This window comes from Heteronotia binoei, chromosome 3, assembly GCF_032191835.1.
Source record: "Heteronotia binoei isolate CCM8104 ecotype False Entrance Well chromosome 3, APGP_CSIRO_Hbin_v1, whole genome shotgun sequence".
NCBI classification, from domain to species: Eukaryota; Metazoa; Chordata; class Lepidosauria; order Squamata; family Gekkonidae; genus Heteronotia; species Heteronotia binoei.
Genome location: NC_083225.1, coordinates 92,706,055 through 92,733,550, shown reverse-complemented (window position 1 = coordinate 92,733,550; position 27,496 = coordinate 92,706,055). Strand labels below are relative to the sequence as shown.

Genomic DNA, 27,496 nt, shown 5'->3' with positions numbered 1-27,496 from the left:
TTTTAGCTAACGAGCTAATGCTTAATAGATTTGATTGCAATGCAGAAACTCACAGCACTCCTTCCAGGTCACAACCTAGTGCTGGAAAGTTTACCCAGCCGTCACATATTACCTCAGAAACAGACCCGTCAGCGAGATTAACATGTAACAACACAGACTGCCAAGCACCCTTCATTAAAGCCTTTGAGGTACAAATGTGACTAGTCGCTCCTGAGTCCACTAGCCAAACAGACCCCTGTGCAGTTGCTCTCGTAGTCACCAGCCTGGCCTGCTCACAGTTCACTGGTTTCTGCAGAGACATCCTCTTCTGTTGTTTCCCAGCCTCTGGACAGAACCGCCTGATGTGAGAAGCCAATCCACACCGATAATTTTTCCTCACTTGTAGAGCAACTGAACTGACCTCCTCCTGCTGCTGCTGCTGCTTAGCAACGACCCTCTGACTCAGCACGGCCCTCGGATCACTCCCACCGGCAGGTGTGCTGACTCCACTCCCAGAAAGGGAAACTGCAGATAGCCTGTCGTGGAAGTCGTACAAACGGGCACAAACATACTCCATGGTCAGAATGGTAGTATCCACAGATTCCAGAGCTGTTATCAGCTGAGAAAACTCTGGAGGAAGTGATGAATGCAGAATGTACACTCTGTCGTCTGCAGCCATGACCTTTCCTCTGGTTTCCAGCTCCACAAAACAGTCTGTGAGAGCTTTAATGTGCTCTCTTACACAGCCACCTGAAACCATCAGCGTGTGATACATCTGACATGTTAAAGCCTGCAGCGGTGCGCACATAAATTCCTTGAAGTGCGTCCCAAGCCTCTTTTGCAATAGCTTCCCTCTCACATAAATCGATCATCCCCCACGCTGAGGATGATATGTGTGAGAGCCTTCTGCTCCTGAGCAACCTCATTAGCTGTCGGAGCAGCGGGGGGGGGGGGGGGGCAGATGCAAACGTCCACAGCCCTTCGTTCTTCAGGAAAAACTCCATACGCAGAGCCCAAACCGCATAATTCAATGAAGTTAGCTTTTCAACCAGTACAGCTAGTGGTTGAGCCATCTCTCTGGCTTCCACAGACAACTGGAATTCGTCCTCCCCCCTCGTCACTCACCAATAAAGACAGCAACAATTCGTCAGCACTCTCCCCCGACTCACTCCTTCACTTTCTGCGACAGCACAGTTCTTCTCCACTCTCCACGAACCTCCACAGCCAGGAACAGACTTCTGGTCTTATCTGCACAGCACACAGACTGGGCCCATAACTCTGTCGGCTGGAGTGTGCGCAGAGTGCTCCCAGACCACACCATGAAGTCTCCTATTGGTAGAAACACCAGCAAGAAGAGCCAACACACCAGTTTCTTCCAGCACAAATGGTGTATTATACAAATTATTTACAGAAGTGAAGATATATACAAACACAGTCCTGAGTAACAGAATGCTTCGCCAGTCCTTCATCCACATCGAGAGAGATAAGCATGCTGGCTACTCAGCTGTTATATAGACCAGTCAACCAATCAGTTAATTCTGCTGACTCACTGTAATTCTGCTGACTCCCTTAGAAAGTCCAGCTGTTACCAGTTCTGGTTGCATCAGCCACAGCAGTCCTGTGTCTCCTGTCATGTGACACCTGTCATTCTGACAGCTCATAATCTAACCATGCTTTCACAGCAGACTTCATATACTAACAAAATGCACTGGTCTGTGTTCCTGTTGGTCTATGACTACACCCTCCCTACAAACTATATGTGCACAAGGAATGCCTGCTCAGGGGAACCGCATTATCATTCCGCCCAAGCTGAGACAGCAGGTACTTGAGGCCTGACACATCAGACATCCTGGCATTGTCCACATGAAAGCTTTGGCCCGCAGCTACATGTGGTGGCTAGAGTTGGACAAGGCTATTGAGGAGTGGGTCCAGTCTTGCCAGCCATGCCAAGTGGCTCATCCTGTGATGCCACAAGCTCCAGTACAACTTGCATGCCGTGGTCAAGGTTTCGCATTGACATTGCAGGTCCATTCCAGGGACAAGTCTTTCTAATTGTTGTGGACTCCTGTTCTAAACGGCTGGAACTCATTCCAGTGTCCATAATGATGTCTGCTCTTGTTATCCACTCCCTGTGTAATCTGTTCACCACCAGTGGCCTGCCAGATAGTATTATGCCAGACTATGGAGCACAATTTACATTAGCTGAAATCCAGCAGTTCCTGGCAAGTAATTTAATCTTGCATAACACAGTGGCACCATTCCACCCCTCAACAAACAGGCAAACAGAGTGAATGCTGCGCACAAGACTCACTCCACAGAATCATGCATGGAGATTGGCACTTGAGGCTGGCCAGTGGAGCTTCTGATGAACTGGAGGCTCACCACTCTCCTGGACCAACTACACCCAGACTTGACAACAGACGGCCCTCTGCACTGTGAGGTCCAGGTCATCCTCTCCCTGGGCATTCCAGACTGCTGATTTAGTATATGCCTGGAACTATGGGGATGGATCAGCCTGGATTCCTGCCACTGTAATCAAAGCTACAGGGCTAGTGTTGTATTGGGGTGCTGCTTTGGATGGCAGAATCCTGTGCTGTCGCATTGACTAATTCTGGCATAAGCGGCCAGACTGTGTGCCACCTACAGACCTAGATTCTGGGTCATGGGAGGTTATCCCTAACAATGAACATGTAGTTGAGGGCTCTGTGACCATTGCCAACAGCTCCTGCACCCAACAAGGACATTGTGGGTCTAAGTTCAGAGCCAGCCAGTTTCCACTCCTCCCAGTGAGGCAATCTCCACACCCGATACAGAGCTGGGTGAAGAGCTGCAGTGCTCCCAGCAGGTGCTAGCTTGCCCCAGCTATCTACAGGACTATGTGTGTGACTGGGTACAGTCCTAACTCAGGTGGGAGGGGTGTTATGTATTGAGTTCTGTATTGTACTTATTGTCTGAGCTTAAAGCAGACACCCATTGCTAACCAGGATCCTGATGCCTATATTCTGATTGGCCATTCTCTTGGAACTGGCCAATCAGGACACGAGACATTTCATAAGGAAATGCAAATTAAGGATCCTGGAGAGCAGAAAAATTATTGATGGGTGCCTGCCTACTGGGCATGGCTTAGCCTACTCCGACTGTATATAGTTTGTCATTGTTGCCTGTTTGTTTGTGACTGTTTTTTTCAGAATAAAGCATTCTTGTTTGACTAGAGCTGACTGAACTCACTTTAAAACATTACCATTGTCCCCTTCCCCATATTGTGCAATGAGCTCCCTGAGAGACTGAGGAATGCCTCATCATTCCAAGCCTTTATGAAGGCCTGCAAATCAGTTTTATTTGAGGGAGCATTTTGTTGATATTGTTTGCTTGGTGGTATTTGTAGTTTATTCACTAGCTGAGTCTTTCAACTCCTGCCCACCCTTCTTTGGTAGACAGGGGTTTAAATGCTGGGATTATTTACTGTGTGAATTTATTTCTCATGTTTTATCATCCATCCTGAGCTTTTTGAAGAGTGTTGTAGACATTTTAAAATAAACATACTAACCGTATGCATTGCAGATATTTCTAAAGAAAAGCAGTTGTGTTACACATTTTAGCTAAATATTGTAAATATTTTCCAGATTGTTGTTTTACTGTTGTTGTTTTTCTTTTTGGAGAACATCAGTTAGCAAAGGGAAATATAATTTATACCATATTATTATTAATGTTTTTCTAATGATCCTGCAGTTCATATTCTGAGATGCTTATCAAAATGGAATGAGTGCTTTATGAACTTGGGTGTTTACCTTGTCCATTTGTAGAATCCCAGAGTTAAAGAAGATTAACAAGCTTTTATTAAACTGTACAATAGCACTGACATGTGTATAATTTTTTTTAAAAAGGTAAAGGTAGTCCCCTGTGCAAGCACCAGTCATTTCCAACTCTGGGGTGATGTCGCATCACGAAATTTTCACGGCAGACTTTTTAAATTACGGGGTGGTTTGCTTTTGCCTTCCCCAGTCATCTACACTTTTCCCCCAGCAAGCTGAATACTCATTTTACTGACCTCGGAAGGATGGAAGGCTGAGTCAACCTTGAGCTGGTTACCTGAACCCAGCTTCCACCGGGATCAAATTCAGGTCATGAGCAAAGAGCTCAGACTGCAGTACTGCAGCTTTACCAGTCTGCGCCACAGCGCTCCACATGTATAATAAAGTTGTATATTTATTAGGTGCCATGGTTTTGCCTAGCCATAATCTCCTATTGCTTGAAAAGAGAGAGGTCTGCTAAATTCATTATATCTTCCCACAGTTAGTCTTAATTAACCAAGCTAACTTGACTTTTATTTGTTCCCAATTATACTGCCATATCCCATTTATCTTGTATTCATTCTGTTCAATGGTAATTGATTTCAAAGCTCAATAGCCCAGCATGCTTCAGAAGTTCATTCTAAGTTCAACAGCAATCACATCAGTACCGCATCTATTGAATTCATCAGCTATTAGCACCAGTAGCAGATTGGTAACATTCTGTCAGACTGTCAGTTTGTTCTAGCAGTTCCTCACATCCCTATTTGCTGAGATGTTTTCTTTTGCTAACATTTTCAGGCAGATCTGAATCAGATTTTTGTTTTAGTATCTACCGATGGTTTGTAACTAGAGAGCACTTCCAGAATCTGGTCCTGTGATTATAAGAACATACATACCCCAGTCTGGAAAGGCTCTTAACTTAAAAAAATTAGGAATGCACAAAAAAGTGTTAGTTTTGGGTATTTGTCATTTTAAAATCTTGAGTCTAGTTCTTTAAAGCTGTTTTAGGAAATTAATCAAGTGACAGCTTCACCAGTTTAAATAGTAAACACACTTCATGGGAGACATCCCTACTAGGATGATATTGTTAGGTATTTAATTTATCACCCAAGGGATCCTCTTTTCCAATTTCAGGCGGAAAGAGTCCCTGTTCCACAGGCAATTAAAATTTTTGCTTGCCCAGTGGGCACAGGGAGACATGGAGTGTCCTGTGAGTGAGCTTTTCCTTAACTGAAGGAGAAATTCTTTTTCTCTCTTTTTTACAAAAATTGAACATGTGGGCAGAGGAAGCTAAACTCAGTCCCTTCTCTGCTCTATTTTTCTCCCAGCCCACCTATAAAATAAATAAATAAAATTTTATTTATATCCCGCCCTCCCCGCGGGCTCAGGGCGGCTAACAACATTTCATAAAATTACACAGTTTAAAACCACATTAACTTTAAAACATTCCAGTTAACCAAGTATTATACAGATTTCCAGGTGCTAATTCCATTTATAATGATAATAGCGAAAGTCACTCAACAGCGGTCTCTCAGCCAGCAAAGGCCATCCTGAAAAGGGTGGTCTTGCAGGCCCTGTGGAACTGGTCAAGGCACCGCAGGGCTCGCACTTCTTCCGGGAGCTGGTTCCATAGGTGTGGAGCTGTGATGGAGAAGGCCCGTGTACGGGTGTTTTGGAGTTTGGCCTGCCTGTCAGCCAACCTGTGTGAGCAAAGCTTTTAACTCCTCTTTTGGCATGGACGCTGCTAATGGACCTATCATGGACATTGTTCCCAAGCAGTTTGCTTAGTACCAACTATACTTCTCAGTTGTATTTCAAACATATGGGTTTCTTGAAAGGTGATGACCAGGAAGCCTTGGTAGTAAAAAAAAATGCTAATGTTACTTTAGAAAATTTGTTAAAAGGCACAAAAATAGAGATAGGCTAGAGCCTGAAACAGCTGAAAACAATCTAAACTAGATAGAAAAGTGAAGAAATACCACATTAAAATGGAAAGGGGATGGATTAGTAGTTCCTCTGTTTTTTTCCCTATCCTTATTCCTCCTTACAATAACCCCTATTAGTTTATTCCATTTTCTCTTCATCACAATTATATGTTTCAAATCTGATGAGGTTATGAGTGAACAGTGCCCAGAGATTTTTTTGGGATAATCTATGTGATCTATTCATGCCACAACCCCTGTCAGTGTCATTTTTATTAACTTTCAAAAGGATATCACATTGTTTTAATTTATTTGTTACAAATAATGTGCCTGTTAAAATTACAATATGTTTACAATAATTTCCATATCCAGTTTATATGATGTTCATAAATAAAATCTGCATAGTAGATAGATGTAGCACAAAAGTTTGCTTTCCTGGACCTGAAATACAGTCACTTTATACATAGTTGTGCATTATAGTAATTCCAGTTTATGCTGGAATAAATTGTAGTTAGTTTAAGATGCTTCACCTATCTCCCCTGGAACTGATTTTCTGAGTGTTCAGTCTCCTTCACTACCCTATTTATGTGTTTCTGGCAAATATTTGTTGTTTGCTCTCCTAACCAAAAATACGATTAGAGAATTTAAAGGAAAAAGATAATAATGAGTGCAGAATGATATTAAGTAGAATTATACTATTATGTATTTCTTTTGAAAGGTGGCCTTCAGCAAATACTGTAACTCAAGAGATATTATGGAACTCTTCTGCATTGCAACTGGACTACCGAGGTAATTAAATTATCTTATCTTTGAATACACTTCTATAGTTTGTTTATGCCATTGATGTCGAGCTTATCTATTTCCAAAAGTTTGGAGGTCCAACTAGATGTGATAAAGATTACAGATCTCCTCTTGCCTTTTAAAGACAAATTACAAACCCTTCCCATACCAACACAGTTACTCTGATCAAAACTGGGGAGGAGCCTGCTGTTATTAACCTTCAGAGGAAAAAGATAAGTATCTGTCCTTTTCCTAAAGGCTGTAACAACATGATATTTTGGTTTGCAAAGCTATCTGCAGGCAAAAGGGTTTATCCGCTCTCATATTTCCCATGGGGTTGTGATTCAGGTGAAAAAAGATGCTGGGACAATCCAATCATGGATCTACCTGCACATTTAAACATTATAAAAGAAAACAGTCAAATCAAATTTCATTACAAAAAATGTCCTTTATGGGGGTAGACCAGGCCTCCAGTCCACTATATTGGTAGACCTGGGCTCAGACTGTCACCTTGCACACTGAGCCTTAAAAAACATGCCAACATAGGGTTGCCAAGTCCAATTCAAAAAATATCTGGGGACTCTTTTATATTTTTAGCAATTCTAAGCAGGGGTCATTTGGTAGAAAAAGAGGTGCCAGAGCTCATTAGCACAACTCATTTGCATATGCCACACACCTCTGACATCACCGGAAGGTGCACTAAATTATATCAGCTCAGCATCTACCTTAAAATGCTTCTTGAATTGTAATTGTCATCATAAAACCTTACTCCTACCATACTTTTTAAATTACTTTCTCCTCTGCAGCCACAGTGGCATGAGGAAGATTTCCATCTGTCTGCTCTGGTTATTTTGTTTTGGTTATTTTCCCATTTTTTTGTGGGGGGAAATATTAGAAAGTTTGTTAAATCTTAGAGTTCAGCAAAATTCTCACAGGGAGTTTGAACAATGAAGCCCAGAAGCAAGTATTTTTTTTCTTTTTTCTTTTTTGGTGGGGGAATGAGAAAGAAAGCACAATAAAATTTAGAGATTCCAGAGTTCCGTTCCTGTGAGCTCCTGCCCAAAATAAGGTCTGATTCTATGCAAAGTGATTAGCAACCCTATGCCAGCATTTTTATGGGGGGGGGGACTCTTGGAGTCTACTTAGTTTTTAGTTTGGTTTTTTGATTAAAATATGACAGACAACATTACAGGTCAAGTATAACAGAAGTGGAACAATCTCTGTCAGAACACTGCCTAGCCGAACAAACAGGAAGTTGCTTAAATGTTATAAATCTGCATTCTGCCAAAACTACTTATTTGTTCAAAAAATTATATCCCAACTTTTCCCTGTGACTCAAGGCAGCTTACAGATCATACTGAAAAGCATAATAAAGGTAAAGGTAGTCCCCTGTGCAAGCACCAGTCATTTTCAACTCTGGGGTGACGTTGCTTTCACAACGTTTTCACAGGGGTGTGCAAAAAACCATGACCACACACCCTTAATATGCAGCATAGTAGATTTATGTTGCACAATAACATTGGGGTAAATGATTCCTGAAAACTTGGTATCAATTGGTAAATCCATATCTTCTGAAAGGAGAACTGAGACAAGTTCGCTATCTGTTTTTTCCCATATGGATCTTAGGGATTCTATACATATTGAAAGTTTGTCACCCAAATCCTCTCAACAAGGTGTACAGAGGTGGAGCATAGAGGCAAAGATGCAATCCCTTCCCTATCAGCATCAAGGGAATGCTAACCTTGCTTTTAAGTGGATATAGAATATACCCACAACTCCTTTCTGCAGCCACCAAGTTCATCTGAAAACACCTACACTGTAAATGATTCACAATTTATCTTTAAGATTAATTTAACATTATGTAAAATGTTAATAAACTATGAACAGCTTCATGCATGGCTAATAATATTGGTAAGGAATATAGCAGATAATAGGATTATTATATAGAGAGGAAAAAGGAAAGGTCCCCTGTGCAAGCACCAGTCATTTCCGACTCTGGGGTGACGTTGCTTTCACAATGTTTTCACGGCAGACTTTTTATGGGGTGGTTTGCCATTGCCTTCCCCAGTCATCTACACTTCCCCCCCAGCAAGCTGGGTACTCATTTTACCGACCTTGGAAGGATGGAAGGCTGAGTCAATCTCGAGCCGGCTACCTGAAAACCCAGCTTCCGCCGGGGATCGAACTCAGGTTGTGAACAGAGCTTAGGACTGCAGTACTGCAGCCATGGGGCTCTTTTAAAGTATATAGAGCCATGGGGCTCTTTTAAAGTATATAGAGAACCTTCTTCTAATATCCTTATAACTGTGCATGTTTCAGACACATGCTATGCATATTTGAAACATGCACCCATTTCAAATTGCACATCATTAGAAAGTGTGACCCATAAAACTCTGCAAGTCTGCTGTACAGCCAAGTTGATTTGCTTTACTGTTGATGCTGAATATATCTGCTTTCCCCCATTAATGTAGGTCAAACAACGTCACCAGCCCGAGCCACTGAACATTCTGCACTGTTGCCTTAAAGGCTTTATTTAACAGTCCAAGCCATTCACAAACTGTTGAAAGAAAGCCAGTTTAAACAGATTTTTTTTCATACAAATACAGCCTTGCAAATATCCAAAACTGAGCCAGTCCTTGCTGTTTCATTTGTCAAGACAGAGGATCAAGGACTGAAGCTGGAGGCCGTAGGGAGAGCACGTGCTTTACATGGAGAAGATCCCAGGTGCAGTCTTTAAAAGTATTTGAGATATTAGCTGTCAGGAAAGACCTTAGTCTGTCTGACCAAGACTCAGGAGAGCAACCCTCCAGGCAGAGTAAACAATGGTAAGGTAAATGAACCAATGGTCTGACTTGGTATAAGGCAGCTTCATAAAGGCTGCAGTCAGACAACAAGCTTGGTGCAGTCTGACTCCACCTCTAATTACACCATTTTATTTTGTAACAGGAAGTTTTGATCAGACATCCCACCCTGAACTGGCTTCACCACATGTTTGCCTCGTGATCTGTTATTGTTGTGTGTCAACCACTGAGCAGCTGGGCGGGTGGCATCTTTTGTTTGTTTGTTTGTCTTTCATGCATGTTCATAAGTGTGTTGCCAAAGCATCAGCTCCTTTTTGACAGCTCTGCAATCCCTCCGTCAAATACTGCGGCCCCTCTCAGCCTCTTTTACTGTGCCTCTCTTCCTTGGAATAAATACATGGGAGGCAAGGTGTAAGCATCGTGCAGATTTACATGAGAGTAGCCCAAATGACTTCAGTAAATTGTGTCTATCATGGGATGCTCTCACACAGCATCTTAGAAGCTGGAAAAAATATGGGAGCCTAACTAGGGACTATTTCCATGGCCTTCCAATCCCAAGAAATTGGGGGGAGCGGGTTGCGGGAGAGATTTGTTGGTCAAAAACAACTCCCCCATGGGACTTTTCCCCCTTTGCCTCAGATTGTTTATGCTATTGTCTGTTATTATTTCTTTGGGGGTTTTCCCCCAGATGTTAGATTTAAATTGTTTTAGTTACTTACTGGCAATTGCCTTCTGGACTGTTTGAGCTGAAAAAGGAGGATATAAATATTCTTATAATAAATAACTAACCATTGTTTTTCAGGAATACAACTATTTCACTTTTCACAGCAGATGACTGCATGGTGTCTATTGATCCTACTATGCCAGCAAACTCAGAAAGGTAGGCACATTGTCTTAGAACAAAGAAAGGTCACCTGTAGTATTTGAGTTTGTGTGCCTGTGTTAGGGTTACCAACCTGCAGGTGGGGCTTGGAGATCTTCTAGAATTACAACTGGTCTCCTGCACAAAATGGCTTCTTGGGAAGGTCAATTCCAGTGTTCCCTCTAAGCTGAGTTAGCGTGAGCTAGCTCACAGGTTTTTAGCCTCCAGCTCACACATTTTTCTCTTAGCTCAGGAAGGATAACCCCCAGATCACACTAATTTATTCAGTAGCTCACAGCTTTAATGCCAGTAGTTCACAATTTTAATGCCAGTAGCTCACAAAGTAGAATTTTTGCTCACAAGACTTTGCAGCTTAGAGGGAACATTGGTCAATTCTATGGCATTATACCCTGCTGAGGTCCTAGGGTTGCCAATTCCTAATTGGGGGCAGGGGATCTCCTGGTTTGGAGACCCTCTCCCCACTTAAGGGTTATCAGAAAGCAGGGGGACACTCCATTATACCCTATGGAGACTGGTTCCCATAGGGTATGATGGAGAATTGATCTGTGGGTATCTGGGCTTGGGGGGCTGTTTTATGAGGTAGAGGCACCAAATTTTCAGCATAGCATCTGGTGCCTCTCCTCAAAAAAAGTCTCCAAGTTTAAAAAATATTGGATCAGGGCAGGCGTGGCCAGACTTGCTTAATGTAAGAGCCACATAGAACAAATGTCAGATGTTTGAGAGCTTCAAGACATGAGCATCAGATGTTTGAGAGCCACGAGGGAGGGAGGGAAGGAAGGAAAATAGATGGAGGGGAGGGGAGACGGAGGAAGAGGTGAAAAAGAAAGCAACTTTAACTTTAAATACATTCTCCAAATTGCTGCTAGCTTGGCTTGGAGAAGTGATTTAAAGAAAGAAATGCCATCTCCAAGCCGGCCAACAGGGCAGTGGTGGCTTCAAGAGGCACATAATATGTATGAAAGAACCACATGTGGCTCCCAAGCCACAGTTTGGCCATCCCTGGACCAAGGTATCCATGACCCCCAATGGATGGTGCCCCCATCCCCCATTATTTCCAGTAAAGGGGAGGCATTTAAAAGTAGAACAGTCCCTTTAAATGAAATGGGCAGAACTCCAAAGTGGTGGGAGTTCCATCATGCTTGTCACAACCTTGCTCCTGGCTTCACCCCCAAAGTCCTCAGAAATTTCCTGGCAACCTTATGAGGCCCTTCCCCTCCCCAAACCCCACCCTCCCCAGGCTCTACCTCTAAAATCTCCAGGAATTTCTCAACTCATAGTTGGCAACCTAACTGTGCTTGCTTGGAATAAGACAACATACAGTAGGGCACAACAAGAATTACTCCATCTATAATGGCCTTTAATTTAAACAATTATGAAAGCATATGTAGTTATCTGAGTGAAACAAAAATCACAGCAAAAAGTAGTCAATGTACAAATGTCTTTTTCCATCCCTCTCATCTTCCTCTGGAAGTTCATAGTTCTTTTTCCTACCAGGCTTTATTTGCTGCTAGAAGAAGCAAACCAAAACATTATTCCACACACAGACATTTTGGAAGGTGTACACTCATTAACACATACCCTAAAGACTTTCCATTTTTCCAAAACTCCTTGTCATTTTCCCATACCCCTTAGCGGCCTGCTTCAGCCTTGTTTTCCCTCTACAGTTGTTGATGCTCCAAGTTAAGGTCTGTCCACCATTTCCTTCCCCGTCTGATCCATGAGGCTCTCAAGTAGAGAATATGTTGCTGTGGTCTTTGAATAGCTGCAGGAATGGAGATTTTGTTAGTACTGTGCAAACATTGGCAAGATCCTTTTGAGTGTCAGTGGGGAAATGGATTTGCAAACTATGTGCACTCTTCTTTTCCCTGACTAAATAAATTTTGAAAACAAGTTAGAGAATACCATTAGTTCTTCCTCCCATGCTTCATCATGTACATCTGTTTCATTTGAAAAATATGTGCTTTAACAGTCTTTCTTCTATCACTTGTAGTACGCCATACAAAGTAATACCTGTGGTCACTGGACAGTTAACAGGTAAAGGTTTCTTTTATCCACATTTTTTAATCTTATTGCCACAATTGTAAACATTTGTTTTGCTAAATTTTTATTTTAGAAAAAATGCAAAAAAGTATCACATTTCTTAATATTTGTAGCTTTGTCCAGAGATGTTAAACACCCTTATACAGTAGCACTTATGACCTTTCTAAGCATTTGATCTGCACCTCAGAGCAACTTCATGCTTCCCCTCACCCTCATTTTTGCCAAGGCCTATGGAAATTTGTGGATGCAGCCAGGACTTTTTTTGAGCACGAACACGCAGTTCTAGGTGTCTTATTGATTTATTGGTTTTATTGTACTGTATCTGTTTGATTTTATCTGTATGTGATCCGCCCTGAGCCCATTTGGGATAGGGCGGAATATAAATGAACCAAATAAATAAATAAGCATCAGGGAGTGTGGTCTACTGTGCAAATGAGTTCCTGCTGGGCTTTTTCTACAAAAAAAGTCCTGGATGCAACTTAGGAGGACTAAATGGAACTGCATAGCAAGTAACTTTCTGTGGACTGAGAAATGTAGATTTTTAATTCAGGTACAAAATACCTTGGCCTCAATGGCAAAATACAGCTGTGAGGGGCCTCTGTAGCAGATGGTAAACACATGCTTAAATGGCTGGGCTTCCATATAATAAATATGAAAATGTGTCCCATTCTTTTCCCCTTGGCCACCAAATTTGTGTTTATTGAGGAAAGCTTGCCATATGAAAACTTACGGTTATAGTGCCACACATTTAGAAAAGGACTTGCATCTCTTCAATGCCAACCCTTTGGTCCTTCCTTTAAAACTGCCCTTCTTGTAAACCTGAAACAGACACCCTGCAGCAAAAGAATTCAAAGGCTAAAATGTGGCTGAGTTATCTGCTGATTTATTTTGCAGAAACATCCTTGAGAACACCTAACAAGTACTCTTGAACTATAGAACTTAACAGACACCCTGAAACAGGTACTGGTTTGTCGCTAGCATTGCTCTGCCCCAGGCTTCTGTCCCCCACCCCTCCCCGTGCAAGCAATTGATTCCTCACCAGTTGCTTCGTGGGTGCATTTTAACATGGAGCTCCCTCCAGCTCCCCTCGTGGTTTTTTAATCCTTAAAAGACAGCATCACAAAGCCGTGAGGGGAACTGGAAGGAGCTGTGCATCAAAATGTGCCTGCGGAGCAACTGTTAGAAAATTGCTTGCTTGCACCGAGGAAAACAGAAGCCTAGGGGTGGAGCAACACTAGTGAGAACACTAGTGAGAAATCAGTCTGAAAGTCACAGTTTTGAACCTTTTGTCTTCTATGATGGAATGTGGAATATTAGACAAGATCAAAATGCTTTTTCTGTGGAGCACTGACCTATAATGTATCCAACTTTTTTTTGTGTGTACATCTTTCTTGGAAGCATCCTTCTCTGCATCCATCACTTGTCAAGTTTATGCCCTTCTGGTTAGCGTCTGAAGTTTTTAATCAGTCAGAAAAACACACAAAAACAACAACTGATCTCCTGGGACACTAATATGACTAGAAATGTTGGATCTGCATAGATTTATACAGTTCTGGTAGGAGGCTCATGTGAGAAACTGGGAATGTGACTATTCTCTCATGACAGATCAGTCAGTTTATTGGCTTCAGGGCTTCAAAGAAATCCCACAGTGTGTTTAAGAATTAAAATATACCCTACCACACTGGCAATATACCCTACCGCCTGGCAATCTGATACTAAGACAAAACATGACACAGTAGGATCAGGTATTTCGCTGGCAATTGTCTCTCTGAAGAGGTTTCCTCCTGCAACTAACCTGTAAGACTGGATTTCTATCAGTTAAATCAAGGAAAAATGAAAAATCACTTTCCACTGATTGCTGCTTTGAGTAAGGCTTTGGATGAACCTATGAAACTGCTTTATACTGACTCAGGCCATTGGTTCATCAGATTTAGGATTGTTTACTCTAACTTCAGTTGCTCTCCATGGCTTCAGACAGATCTTGCCCAACACCTGTTCCCTCAGCAACTTTAACTGGAAGGTCCAAGGCTGGAACCAGATACCTTCTTCATACACAGTATGTGCTCTGTCATTCCAACTATGCCTAGGATGTACCACAACATAATGTTTTAACCTAATCAAATGAATCAGACTTAGTTCAAAGGGAAAGAAATCAGAACAGGGAAGGAGGAGGCAGGTGAAGTATGACGATGTTACAGTTTGGTGCTGGCCTACTGGCATTTTATGTTTCTATTTGTGTATTTTTACCATTAGTAAATATTTTCTTCTGACTTAATTTAAGACGGCTTCAAAGGAATTATCTTTCTTTTACTTGGGAGGGGGGGGTGATATTTGCAACCTCATGGAAATAGCAACTGGGTCACAAAGCCACCCAGAGGGCTTTTTAATTAAAACAATGTTTGTGAAAGTAATACAATTTTAAAAGAAATCAATAAATATTAAGTTGCCATTTCTTACACAAAAATACCTTTGAGATGAGCAGGTGCAAAGGAAAATGAGACTATTCTGTCTTTAGGGATTGCACAGTAAAGAGAATTTTGACAGGTTTGGGTTCTTCACCCATAGCTGACAAGATGCTGCTGCCAAAATTCTTTTGCTAACACAGCTCTTAAACATACATGCATGAGCCTTGTTTTTGTTTAGACCTGTTAAATTTTCTACTGTGACAGGATAAATAATGGAAGAAGCAGTTTACATTTTTAAATGGGAGGCTGCTTCCACATAGGGAATTTCCCTGCAAGGGCAACAGGACAACGCGCCCCCCCCCCCTCAAGACTTTGGGAGCATCCAGGTAACATCATGCCCAATCTGGGCCATGACTCATCTAGCTCCCATATTTTTCCTCTTTGCAGCAGGAAACCTCAGGATGGTCACAGTAGAGATAAGATCCACATTTTCTAGCCCTCTCAAAGGCTTTTTTTCTTTCCCCAGCTGAACCACACTGTTGCATTACAGTGTGTCTCAGAAGGTAAAGAAGAATGGAAGGGTTTCTGGGCTTCAAGGGGTACTAAAATCGTTTTTGCTTTTGTGTGATGGATGAATGCAGGAGGAGCAGGACTGAGACTCACAGCACCAGTGAGTGTGAACCTTGTGTGGAACCGCAGAAGTTTTATTCCTCTTCTGGTATTCTTTCCCCCCTTTTATGCAAACCTCTCTCCTGCCATTTGCATTTTTGAATTTCTTTTAAGGCAAGCCTTACACATTTCTCTTCTCTCTGGGAGGGTGGTTTCTTTCTCTGGACTAACATGGGGAAGGATATATCTAGCTGGCATCCAAGCCTGCCAACCAGCAGGAGGACTGGAGGCAGAGACATTGGGGGCAGCAGCATGTGTGTGATGATGTCACTTCTAGGGGAAAGCTGGAAATGACAGAAGTAGCTGTAGCAATTGCCAGAAACTCTGTGGTTGACCCAAAGAGACATCACATTCCTGGTGCCAATGACTTTTTAAAAATTTTCCCACATTGCCACTTGGAGCAGTGGTGGGCATCAAGAGCTCAGGGTGGGGGATGCCTTGCCCTGACCAGGGTCTTGGTGGGCTGAGACAGCTTGCACTAGGGGCTGGGATAATTGGGATGACTTTCACTAGGAATTGTCTGATTGCTTGTTGTTGCTTATTCCTTTGATACTTATGTGACTTTTGCATTTCATCTAGTTACTTGCATTTCCATAATTTCTCAGATTTAGTATTGTGTATTTCTTTTTCAGTCTGCCAGCATTTTACTGCTTTTCCCTCTGTTCATTTTATATTTTCAATAAACATTAAACAGGGGTTAGTGTCCTCTGACTATTCAGGCTCCTTTATTCTCCATGGCCATGAAGGAGGGAAAGGATTTGTTCCCCTCACCCTGACCAGAAGAGAGCTCTCACAAGCTACAGAGAGAGAGAGCGCACATACATACTTAGAAGTAGGGAACTCAGAGTCACATGTAGTTTGATCCTGTTCCAATATGGAGGGATGGTGGCTCAGTGGTAGAGCATCTGCTTGGGAAGCAGAAGGTCCCAGGTTCAATCCCTGGCGTCTCCAAAAAAGGGTCCAGGCAAGTAGGTGTGAAAACCTCAGCTTGAGACCCTGGAGAGCTGCTGCCAGTCTGAGAAAACAATACTGACTTTGATGGACCAAAGGTCTGATTCAGTATAAGGCAGCTTCATATGTTCATATGGAATAGTCAAATACAATCTATTTTATCTATTCTGTGTGACAAGATACCTCTGGAAGACATATAGGGTCCTTGAGTATATGCACCTTAACTACATGCAAATAAATATTTAATTACTGTTCAAATCCTTCTTTTGTGGAGTCTCCCCCTCTTTATTTTAGTCAGGAAAACATATCTGAGGAACTCGTGATGTTACATACTCAAGAGCAAAGTTTCATGTTAGCACACATCTGTTTGCTGTCCAAGTCTGAAGGCTGACATAATTCGGCCTTCAGAGGAGGTCAAATATTCCTCTTTATTCCCACACTGCAGGTGTTGTATCCACAGCATGAGTCTCTATTGAATGTCATGCAGCTTGTTCTGGGAAGAGCTCCCATTGACGTCAGTCCAGAAACCTTGCTGAGAGTTTTACATACAAAATAAGGCGTGACTATGCAAAAGATAGCCACAGGGAGAAGCTGTGTTCTATCCTGCAGCTGTAACATATTAGCTGCAACGGTCTAAACCTTCTTCAGAAAAAAGTGACATGCAAACACCCCAAAGAAGTTAACTTGCCAAAAGAAATGCTTTTGGAAACATTATATTCCAATGTCTAGGAATATTTTGAGAGGCAATTGTATGATTATAACCAAAAAATGGACACAGTGAATTTTAGATTTACAAAAGTAGGAGGAAGGACATATTTTTGATGATGCCATAAGTCATTATTTAGGGTTCATCTTTGGAAGACAGCCATGACCAGGATGGGCAAGGCTAGCCCTACCTCATCAGATCTCAGGAGCTAAGAGTGTTGTCCCTGATCAGTATTTGAAGGAATACCACAGTTGCTATGCAGAGGTAGGGAATGGCAAGCTGCCTCAGTATCTCATGCCTTGAAAGTCTACAGGATTGCCCTAAATTGACTGCGACTTGACAACAATATATAATAGTCTTTTATGTCACAGTATTTTCCTGAGCATCCTGTCTGTGTCCAGTGCTATATGCACTACCCTTTGCCTGTTGTAAATCTGTATTGAACTCTGTAGCTATAAAGATATGCATCTCCCTTCTCACTGGATATGGGAATAACGTCAAATTCTAGAACTGTTCACCCTCAGTGGGTTGTTGGAAAAGAATGATTGCATAGCATTGCAAAGACCAATAATTCATCTGGGGGAGGGGGGGAGAGAAAGAAGAGAAAGGATACATTGCTGACCATGCAATCCAGGGTCTTACACAGCAGTCCTGCGCAGAATTATACCCTGCATTCAAGAAGAAAGGGGGAGAGGGCAGATACGGCCTGTTTAGATAGCCATTTGGTTATTCTTCATCTGTAGAATGCAGTCTGCATAAAGAAAACAAGATTCTTATAGCATCTGTGTAAAATCATGTACAAGTCTGCAAGGAGATAGGAAAATCTTGTTCCATTTGTGTAAATCCAGACACAAAGCACTGAACATTTCCCTAAAAAAAAGCATGTGGCTAAATTTGTGCTATGCTCATGGCTTCTACCCCTCCTCTATTTGCAAGCCACGAGTGGCCAGAGAAGTGAACCAAGGGCAACAGCCAACAGAGATCTTGACCCTTGGCTGTTTGCCCATGGCTCACAGCCTGAAATCTTAACAGCACAATCCTAAATAGAGTTACACCCAACTAAATACGCTGTAGTTTAGAAGAGCGTTATTCTGATTATCTGGGATTAGCTCAGAATGTGGTGTGCTGTGGGGGGGTTTTAGTTTGTTTGTTGACATTTCCCCTTTTTTGCTTCTTAAATATATATATATATTTCATTTTGTGAGCAACGTTGGGTCTTGATTGGGGAGAAAAGCAGGATTAAAAGGCTGAAATAAATAAAAATAGGCTTGTGGCTTATTACCTTGGGCTACAATTTTCAGGCCATCTGAGGTTTCATCCTGGTCTCGTGGGTTAGACTTGGATCTGGGTGGATATCTCCCAAGAATTCACATGGTTTTGGAGAACCCACTCCCAGTTGCCTGGCTTTAACATGGCAAAAACAGCGACCAATTTCATTAGATTTCCCAACCATTTTCTGGCAACAATCCTATGTGGTTAGCAGTAGCATGAGCAAACGTTTCCCAGCCTTCAGATGGAGAAAGCTTCACCTGTCAAATTTCTGCTTCTTTTTACACAACTGTTTTTTAAAAACCCTGCAGAAATGGAGAAATGTTGGCAACATGTGTTACTTTCAGAGAGATCAGAGGGAGCCCAATAAAGATTTAAAGCATTCTGAAGAATCAAATGGGTATTTAAATATAGCAGCAGTAGAAGAGATTAATTCCCATTTCTTAAAAGGCAATACAATACCAGGAATGAAGTAAAGGGTTAATGTAAATGCTGTGGAAAAGGGACCTTTGTCTCTTTAAGACAAGAGGAACTGCCTTTGTTAGTCATATATCTTTACTGTACTCTGGGGTTATAAAAACATACGTCTTCATTCTTTTATTACATCTATAAACATCAGGCTGCAGTTGACTGGTCTGGTCTCTGGATTAGAAAGTGCTAGTACTTTGAGTGAGTTTTGACAGCAAGAGGGAGGGAAAGTGAAACATTTAGGGGTGGGTTTTTTTCTTTTTCTTTTTTATTCCATCGTTTTTATAGGACCTTGTCACTCTGTCTGCTTCAGCCACTGCCAAAGTTCTGAGAGGCAATGAATTTGGGATCCACAGGTTTTAGGGTTTATATTTGCATTGTCCTTGTATAACATTCCGTGGCTGGCGTACGGTAAGCAGCAACAAATCTTTCCTGTATTTTTAATTAAAACTGTGTTGTTGGTTTAGTTTCGGCCCCTGGATTTCCAGCAGAAGTTGAAACTGCTTTCTTAGATAAGTGAAACCTGTTTCCTTGGCTAGAACTAATCTTTTTTATTTACTGTTCAGCTTGTTGCAGTTCAGGACTGCTGAATAAAAATGAAATAAAATAAGATCTTATTGGATCTACTTAGATTCTGTGCTTTGAGTGATTGTTCCATTTTAGGGTCAGATTTTTCAAATCTTCATTCAAATCTTTGTCAAAGTAGCAAAACCATATAGCATTTTGTGTACATTAGGAAAATGTAGTTTGGATGAAATATGGCAGCATTCATCAGGAATATAGTTTTAATCTTGAAAGACATTTATTCCTTAAATACAAGAAGAGTCAGTTATGGTATTTATTGTGTTGATGTCTGCTTTGAGTTGTTACAGACATTGATACTAGAAAGAACAAATACAGCAAAGTGCTCCATTTAATTTTATTTGCAGTATAAAAACAAGGCTTTGGCAAATGTTTAAACTTTAATTTCTTATAGTCATCAGGAAATGCAGTGTTCAAATAGTAACTTGGAGCCTAGTCCTATGCCTGTTTACTCAGAAGTAAGTCCCACTGAGCACAATAGGACTTACTCCTAAGCAAGTGCGCACAGAATAGAATCAATGCAATTTATTGATCCGTCACACAATTAAGCTGGCTTCAGTAATTCAGATTTGCTGAAATCCAAGTGCTGTTTTTTTTAAAAAAAACAACACCCCACAGATAGAGGAATGAAGCATTAGTTTTGTTCACATATCAGGAGTACAGTGGGACTCTTAAACTATAATAAAGTACATTAATGTGGCTTTCTAAAAGAGGTTTTAATCATCTGTATTCTGTGTTCAGAGGCAGTATTCCTCAAATTCCCAACTTCTGGGAAGCAAGAGAGAGGATAACTTCAGTGTGCTCTCCTGATTTGCTTCCTGGGATATCTGGTTAACCACTATTGGAATGACTGACTGGTTAGCTCCTTGGTTGGATCCAGCATAGGCAGTTCTTGGGTGTATTAAATCTGTGACATACACTTGCCTTGGCATGCTTCAATTGTATGAAGACAGTTAAAGGATTCTGAGACACTTGCCTCCAATAAATACCAAACCAACTTTCCATTCTTTCAACAATTAACTGAGCTACAACAGACACTTTGCAAACCTTCTTCTTTCACTCCAGGATTTTGGATTTTGTCATCCAAACTATTGCTCACTGTAGTGAAACACAGTAAATGCTATGTAACCATATAGGGGCAGTTTCTCATCCAAATAATGGCTTTGGAAATACTCTAGTAGATGAAAGCACATGAAAGTAGAGTGTCAGAATATATCATCCATCCAAGTCCTAACCCTGATCTGGCTGTAACAGAAATTCTCTCTCCAACTCAACGGATTAGTTTTGAAGAAACTGCATGAATAATGTGTTTTGATGCAATATGTTCACATATGTGCATGTACCATTTGCTGGCCATGCAAATAGCCTGCTAAAAATGTAGTAGGAATAAAGTTTGAAATGTAAACATAACTATTGCAAACAAAGAAATGCAAGTTGTTGCTGGGGGAGGAAGCAGCTTAGAAATCAGTTTAAATTATTGCAGGCGACCAATATGGGAGGTGAACATCTACCTCCTGTTGGCTTTAGTATCACTCACCATCATGCAACCGAGCAGCAGCATTACAGTTCTTTGTTTACTAATCCCCTTCTATAGACAAAGCAGCTGGATACAGTAATGAGTGAATAAATTGCATAGGAGTCTATGTTATACAGTACAATTAACAGCTGTGATTGTAGCAATATACCAGAGCACTTCCATGTTTTGAGAACACCACCGTATCTACATTTTTATTATGCTTATGTAAAATGCTTTTAAATACCTCATATCCATATGAAAGTGAAACATATATGTTCTCATTTTAGCCTTCATAAAACCTATGCCAAGTCAGAGGGACACAATTTCTTTTAGTGCAGGGGTGTTAAACTCATTTGTTAAGAGGGCCGGATCTTACAGAAATGGGACTTTGTGGGTCCGAGCCATGCATGTCCTAAAATGTAATGCCAGAAAGAGGAGATATAGACTTTATAAAGGACACAGGCAAACACAATTAAATATATTATTTTTAACTTAAAATACAAACATGCTTAAAACTTTTCCAATAATTTGTTTAAAATGGAAAGGTAGGGGAATAGTGGGGTTTTACAATGCAATTTTAGAAATAAAACATCAAGGAAAGCACAAAGATCACACAACAGAAAACTAAAAATAAAATAAAATGCTCTCGGCCTCGGAAAACATGAAATGGAAAGGCATTGCAAGCTTCCGCCCTCCCCCTGGGTCTTCTTAGTTTACCAATGGCTCTCCTGTGTAATATCCCCCTTTGGCTGTGGGTTTCCATGTTAGAGTCTTCACTAGGCACTAGTTCTCACTCTACTGAGAAGAGACAAAGCTGACTCAGAGCATGGACACTTGATTTGCAAGCACACAAGTCCAGGAAGCTTCAGTTGGCCATAGAATGCTGAGAAGTTAAACCTCTCCATTGAAACAAAGTTGCCAGGAAAACATGGAGTGGATTTCTCATTCCAGTCTGCTCTGCCAATGGGCCTGAGTGGGAAATACATTCCACTTTTTTTTGCAAGTTCACTCATGCTTTAGCCTCTGCAAAGAGAAGGCAGAAGGAGCTGGGAACCTTAGCGGCATTGGAGCTTCTCAGGGTGAGGGCAGAAGGGAGGAGGGGGGAAAGGGGAGAAGAGAACCTTGCAGGCCTGATTGAAGCCTTGGGGGGGGGGGACAGTTTGACCCATGGGCCACACATTTGACACCCCTGTTTTAGTTTCTTGGTATTATTCTGCTCATTAGCCTGTTTTGATCACTCAATACACTGCTGAATGCATACATTGTATTGCCTATCATAATCATTCCCCAGTCCTTTTTAAAACAGTTGCTTCATTATCGTACATCTTGGAAACTGGTGTTTTGTTTTTCTGTTGAATATTAGGTTGTTGCCGGCATTTCTGTAGTTCTTTCCAGCTAAAGCAGAAATCTGCAATGTAATGACTGCAAACTCACTCTTATGTTTTTATCCCACCATTCCTCCATGGAGAACATGGGGGTGTGTATGCTTCTCTACCATTATCCCATTCCTGGGAGGCAAGTTAGGCTTCGAAAGAGAGTAACTTATCCAGTGAGCTTCCTGTCTAAGGAGGGGTTTGGACCTGGGTCTCCCAAATTTTAGTCAGGCACTCTACTATATCATGCACTGGTACAATCACACGAGAGATTTGGCCTGACCTAGCCACACCTCCCATCTGCCACCCAAGCCCCACCCATACCTTCCTTGTTTTAGGACAGACTGGGACTGGATTAAATAGCTACTGGGAATAACAAATCCCAATAACAAATCTCTAAACCATATGTGGGGCACGTTTCCCAGTTCTCTGAATGACCGGGCACACAATGCACCTGCCCCACATGTGCATTAGCAGTTTGAATGCTCCTTGTGTGTGTGTAGCCAGTGCCTCTCCTGGCAGCAGGGCAAAGGCTGTGCCCCTGCATGCATCAAAGAATACCAACTTTTTCAAAGCTGGGATACTGCCACACCAGATTCCTTGTGTAATCGCATCCACTATATCAAGTGTTTTATACACAGTCAAAAGATACCAAGTTCCACCTCCTTTCTCCCCACTCCAGTTTCAAGTTATCCACTTAAATTTTGAAAGATACTTTTCAATAAGCTTGATACCCTTTTTATAATGACAACTTCGATCCTATGTTTCTTAGATGAAACCTTGCTATCTCTATAATGAGGTCAAAGGGTGTTATAACTTATTTTGAAGCAAGTCTGCAAGGCATTTTACAATAATTTCATCCATCCTCTCAGTAGTCTTTTGAAATAGAGTGTTCTTTCAATTTTACAGAGCATGTGTTGTGTGAATTCAGCTTTCCGTTCTCTGGATCTTTCCCTTCACTAACTGAAGTTGAGAGATATTAGCCCAGTGTCTTTTTGGCTTTGATTTAATTTGAATTCAAATCCCTATCCAAAACTCTGTTGACTGTATATTTTATTCTATTTCTCTTTTTTTACTGAACCAGTTTTCTTATCTAAAAAGAAAACTAATTAATTTGTCAGGTTTTGTTCTCCCTTTGACTAGTATTAAATATGCTTTTTTCTATAGGTATGTATACACTAATTATGTTAGGATTTGTGTATTTTTCCAGACATGGAAAATAAATAGCTTTGAGTTCTTTATACTTTTTTCATATTTTCCCTCTCACTTTCTCCTCTTTTTCTTTTTAAATAAGCTTGACTAATTATTAATGAACAGGCCCTATGTATCAGCTGGAAAACAGAAGATGTGTTTCACTGGGTTATCATGCTTAAAAGCATCTTGTGAGGCTGTTATAGAAAGTAATACCAAAATGGCTGTTGAAAATTGCTATTACTTTCCAAACTATCCTCACAGAAAATACTGGCTGAATGCCTCTTTTTTGCCTACAGGTAAAATGTATTTGTTAGCCTGAGTTTTGTATGAACAAAAATGCTCTTTATGCTGAGTTACAGAAAGTTGGAGGTACCTGGGGGAACACATAGTGAATTCAGATAACTAGAACTTTAAACAAAATTAAGGTTTCAAGAATGGATGGTTCAAAGTAAATGTTTCATCTCTGACTGAAAGAAAAAAACAATTTAGTTTAGAGTGTTACCCAGAAACATATCCCGTCTTCAAATATAAGAGTATCTGAAGTAAAAAGAACACCTGCAGTTGTACTGCTGGGAATGCCATTTATAAAGGCTATCAATCATCATTCTTCAGAGCATAATTTAATATCAACAAACATCTGTCCCCTTTCTATAGGTTTGCATAACACCTGCAGTTAAACCAAGGACAAAAAGGATTCTGGATTACTCGAACCTTTGATCTTCTCCATAGTGGAAACTCTTTGCAAGTGTTGGGAATGGCTAAACTTATCTGTTTTGCTAATGTTATTTTTTAGAATCCTGTGAGTGAGGAATTTGGAATCTGTTCTCTTCCATCTTCTTCTTATTGTCTCATAGTTTCCTTTTTTAATGTGTTTTTAATAGAAAAAGAGGAATTGATCCAGAATTTGCTGGCACAGGTGGCAGAACAATTATCAAGGTACAATGTTTACAAGGTTGTTTTATGATATTGTCCTCTTGTATAGATTTGTACAAAACAACCTCTGAATAGCATGTTTATTTTAGAATAGGTCCTACAGCTTTTGGGGTGCTATTCAGTGCTCCAAATAGGGTATGCCTAAATCACTGAGTCATTTATACAGACTGGTAAAGAAGAGAAAAATGAACCAATGCAATCTTATGCACCTTTATTTGAGAGAAAATCCCACTGAACCCACAAGGATGTACTTCTGAGTAAATGTGTGTAAGATCACTCTGCACTTTGTTCTTCCAGCTTGTAACTTAAACAAGGAAAGAAACTCTTGTCTTGGGAAGACAGCTTGCTCATTTTAACAGCTGTTAAGGGATGTGCCAGGTTCATTCTCACCCCATCTAGAACAACAGTGAAGTCCAATATGCTGGGCCTCTGTGTGTTGTTTAGAAACTTCCCAGAACCTTCTGCAACAGGCAGGGATTGCAGATATGCAATGGCTCCTTGGCAGACAAGTCAACCTGGAAAAGTTCTCTGATGCAAAAAAAAAAAAAGGTCTGAAAAAGACCATTAGAAATCAACACCACTGAAAGCTGTTATACAACTGAAAAATAATGTAGTATAGACTAAGATTGCCAGGTCCCTCCTGGCCACCAGCTGGGGATGGCAGACACAGCACCAGGGGAAGTATTATTAGTTTAGCAGGAATCAAAATCAGATATTTACATTAAGAGAGAAGTATTTATGTACACTTAGAATCTTTAAGACCCCAGCCCGGAGTCCGACGCATGACACCCAACACAAATAGAGCCCTTACCAGGAATTTAATGGAGAGCTTTGCATATCCTCACAGCAGACTGCTCCATGCCCAAAGTTTCCTACTTCATTCAAATGAATGCGACAGGCTTGTGGACTGAGTGAACTCCGGTTGCACATTGGAACCCTTATGACTTCAACATATGGTTAGACCAAGGCAGCAAGTCTAAGGCTTCTTCAAAGATGGGGAAAAGATAATTAATTTTTTACAATTCATACAAAGTCCTGGGTGCATTTTCCCACTAGGAGACTAAGGGACTCAGATTTCTAATAAAATTACTTAATTGTGCAGCTATAACAAAAAATAACTGCTGCATTCCTATTTGAGGTCTTTTTCCCTCCTCCAGGATATTTAAAATCAATGAACTGAAAACTGAAGTAGCTAATCACTTGGCAATGCTGGAGAAAAGAGTTGAATGTGAGTGTCATTTTTTTTCCTAATTGAAAATTGAAATTGTTTTGTGTAAAGCTAAGAAGGTATGAGACCTGAGAGGGTATATCTTTTTACAAACTGAGAGCCAGTTTGGTGTAGTGGTTAAGTGCGCGGACTCTTATCTGGGAGAAACCGGATTTGATTCCCCACTCCTCCACTTGCAACTGCTGGAATGGCCTTGGAGCAGCCATAACTCTGGCAGAGGTTGTCCTTGAAAGGGCAGTTGCTGTGAGAGTCCTCTCAGCCCTACCCACCTCACAGGGTGTTTGTTATGGGGGAGGAAGGTAAAGGAGATTATGAGCTGCTCTGAGATTCAGAGTGGAGGGCGGGATATAAATCCAATATCATCTTCTTCTTCTACAAAGAATTTGTTCTACCTCCATGTTTTGTATGATATAACAGGGGTGGCCAATGGCAGCTGTCCAGATGCTTTTTGCCTACAACTCTCATCAGCCCCAGCCAGCATGGCCAATGACTGGGGCTGATGGGAGTTGTAGACAAAAAACATCTGGAGAGCTACCATTGGCCACCCCTGTGACATAATATTATCTGCTTGGGGAGGAACATAAAATACATCTAAAAGTAAACTTCTAGTTTCACATACCTAATTATCTGGTTAGAATGAATATTCAAAAAGACCCATTTCTTTTAATCACCCCTTTCATAAACATATTTTGTACATAAATTGGCAAGAGAGCTCTTCTTGTGAGGCTTCTTACAATCCTGTTCAGAGTTTCTCCAGTCTAAACCCCTTGAAATCAAGTATCATAAGATTGCACTAATACAGTCAAATCCTATGCATGTTTGCTTAGAAGTAAGTGCCGCTGTGGGGAATATTACTAAGTATGCAGAGGTGTTATGCCTGGACATTGTTAACAAAGACTGCAGTCCATCCCCACATGTCTGTCTTGATATACACCTCTTCCACTTTCTTCCTCCCATTTATTTCCAAGGACTGTGATTTTAGGCTACATGCTGCTTGTCCAGATATGAGGAAAGGGAAAATATCCTGCTTTGGTTACTTAGCAGCTGCAGGCTTTCCCCCCTCAGCTGCTTCCAAATCCAGAAAACTCAAGGAACTCCAGCCAGCATATGGAAAAGGAAGTAGTCAGTATGACTTCGCCCATGGGTGAGATGCAACAGCTACATGTTTAAGATGCCAAAGCAGGATCCAGCATATGGAACAGCAAGATAGTTCTCTCTCTCTCTCTTTCAAGAACTCAAAGCAGCCATTCAGTTTCACACCCACCATGCAAGATGGGTTAGGCTGACAAAGTGTGTGAGAGAGAAAGCATGCAGTTGGCTGTAGTTCACCCGGTGAAATTCATGACTGCGTAGGGATTCCAGTATTCCTGGCCCAAGTCCAACACCATATTCATAAAAACCACATGGCTCTCAGTCTTGCCCCTCCCTACAGCCCATGCCAGGTCCTTTTCTCTTAAACATCATGAATTCTTTGGACATCATGTATTTCTTGAAGAGCATAACTGGGGAGGCTGTGTTCCACAGTGTGCAAGTTGCTGCATGGAGGCAGTCCATGTGCAAAGGGACTCCACATATGGGTTCAGAAATTTTTGTTATGCCATACAACTCCTGTTTTTGGTGTTTTCTGTTATTGATAACGTGATGAAATTGTGTGGGAAGCTATGTGCACAAATGTCTGCATGGGTGGAAAAGGGCCATAAATTGCCATAAAATTATTAAGTTTAAGAACACTTCGAGGACTTGATTCTTGATAAGGACAGAGTATGAAATGTGGTATAATAAATGAATATTAGCACACAGGTACAATTTTGCATTAAGGGCATTGTTGTTCCTCATTGTTAATGGTCTTGAATGCAATTTAAAACATCAACACTTTTTCACTCTCTGGTTCCTTGCTGGGGACTAAAACATTCTGTGAGTGTCCTTTAGCTGTTCAAAAGCAAAACAACTGTAAACATTCACTTTATTAACTTATTTTATTTATTTATTTTAGTATATTTCTATTC

At 41.1% G+C, this 27,496-nt stretch overlaps 1 protein-coding gene across 4 annotated transcripts in view; it reads left to right on the top strand.

Moving 5' to 3' along the window:
- Positions 1–27,496, top strand: part of PDE9A (phosphodiesterase 9A) — an 82,412-nt gene that overhangs the window by 14,843 nt on the left and 40,073 nt on the right. For 2 of the 4 annotated variants that reach the window (XM_060234214.1, XM_060234213.1), the window contains exons 2-6: positions 6,411–6,481; positions 10,076–10,153; positions 12,147–12,190; positions 24,211–24,265; positions 25,420–25,490. In XM_060234214.1, coding sequence (XP_060090197.1) covers positions 6,411–6,481; positions 10,076–10,153; positions 12,147–12,190; positions 24,211–24,265; positions 25,420–25,490 — 319 coding nt within the window. Of the gene's footprint in view, positions 1–6,410; positions 6,482–10,075; positions 10,154–12,146; positions 12,191–18,785; positions 18,910–24,210; positions 24,266–25,419; positions 25,491–27,496 lie in introns of those variants that run through there. The other 2 variants (XM_060234216.1, XM_060234215.1) reach the window with 2 other exon arrangements.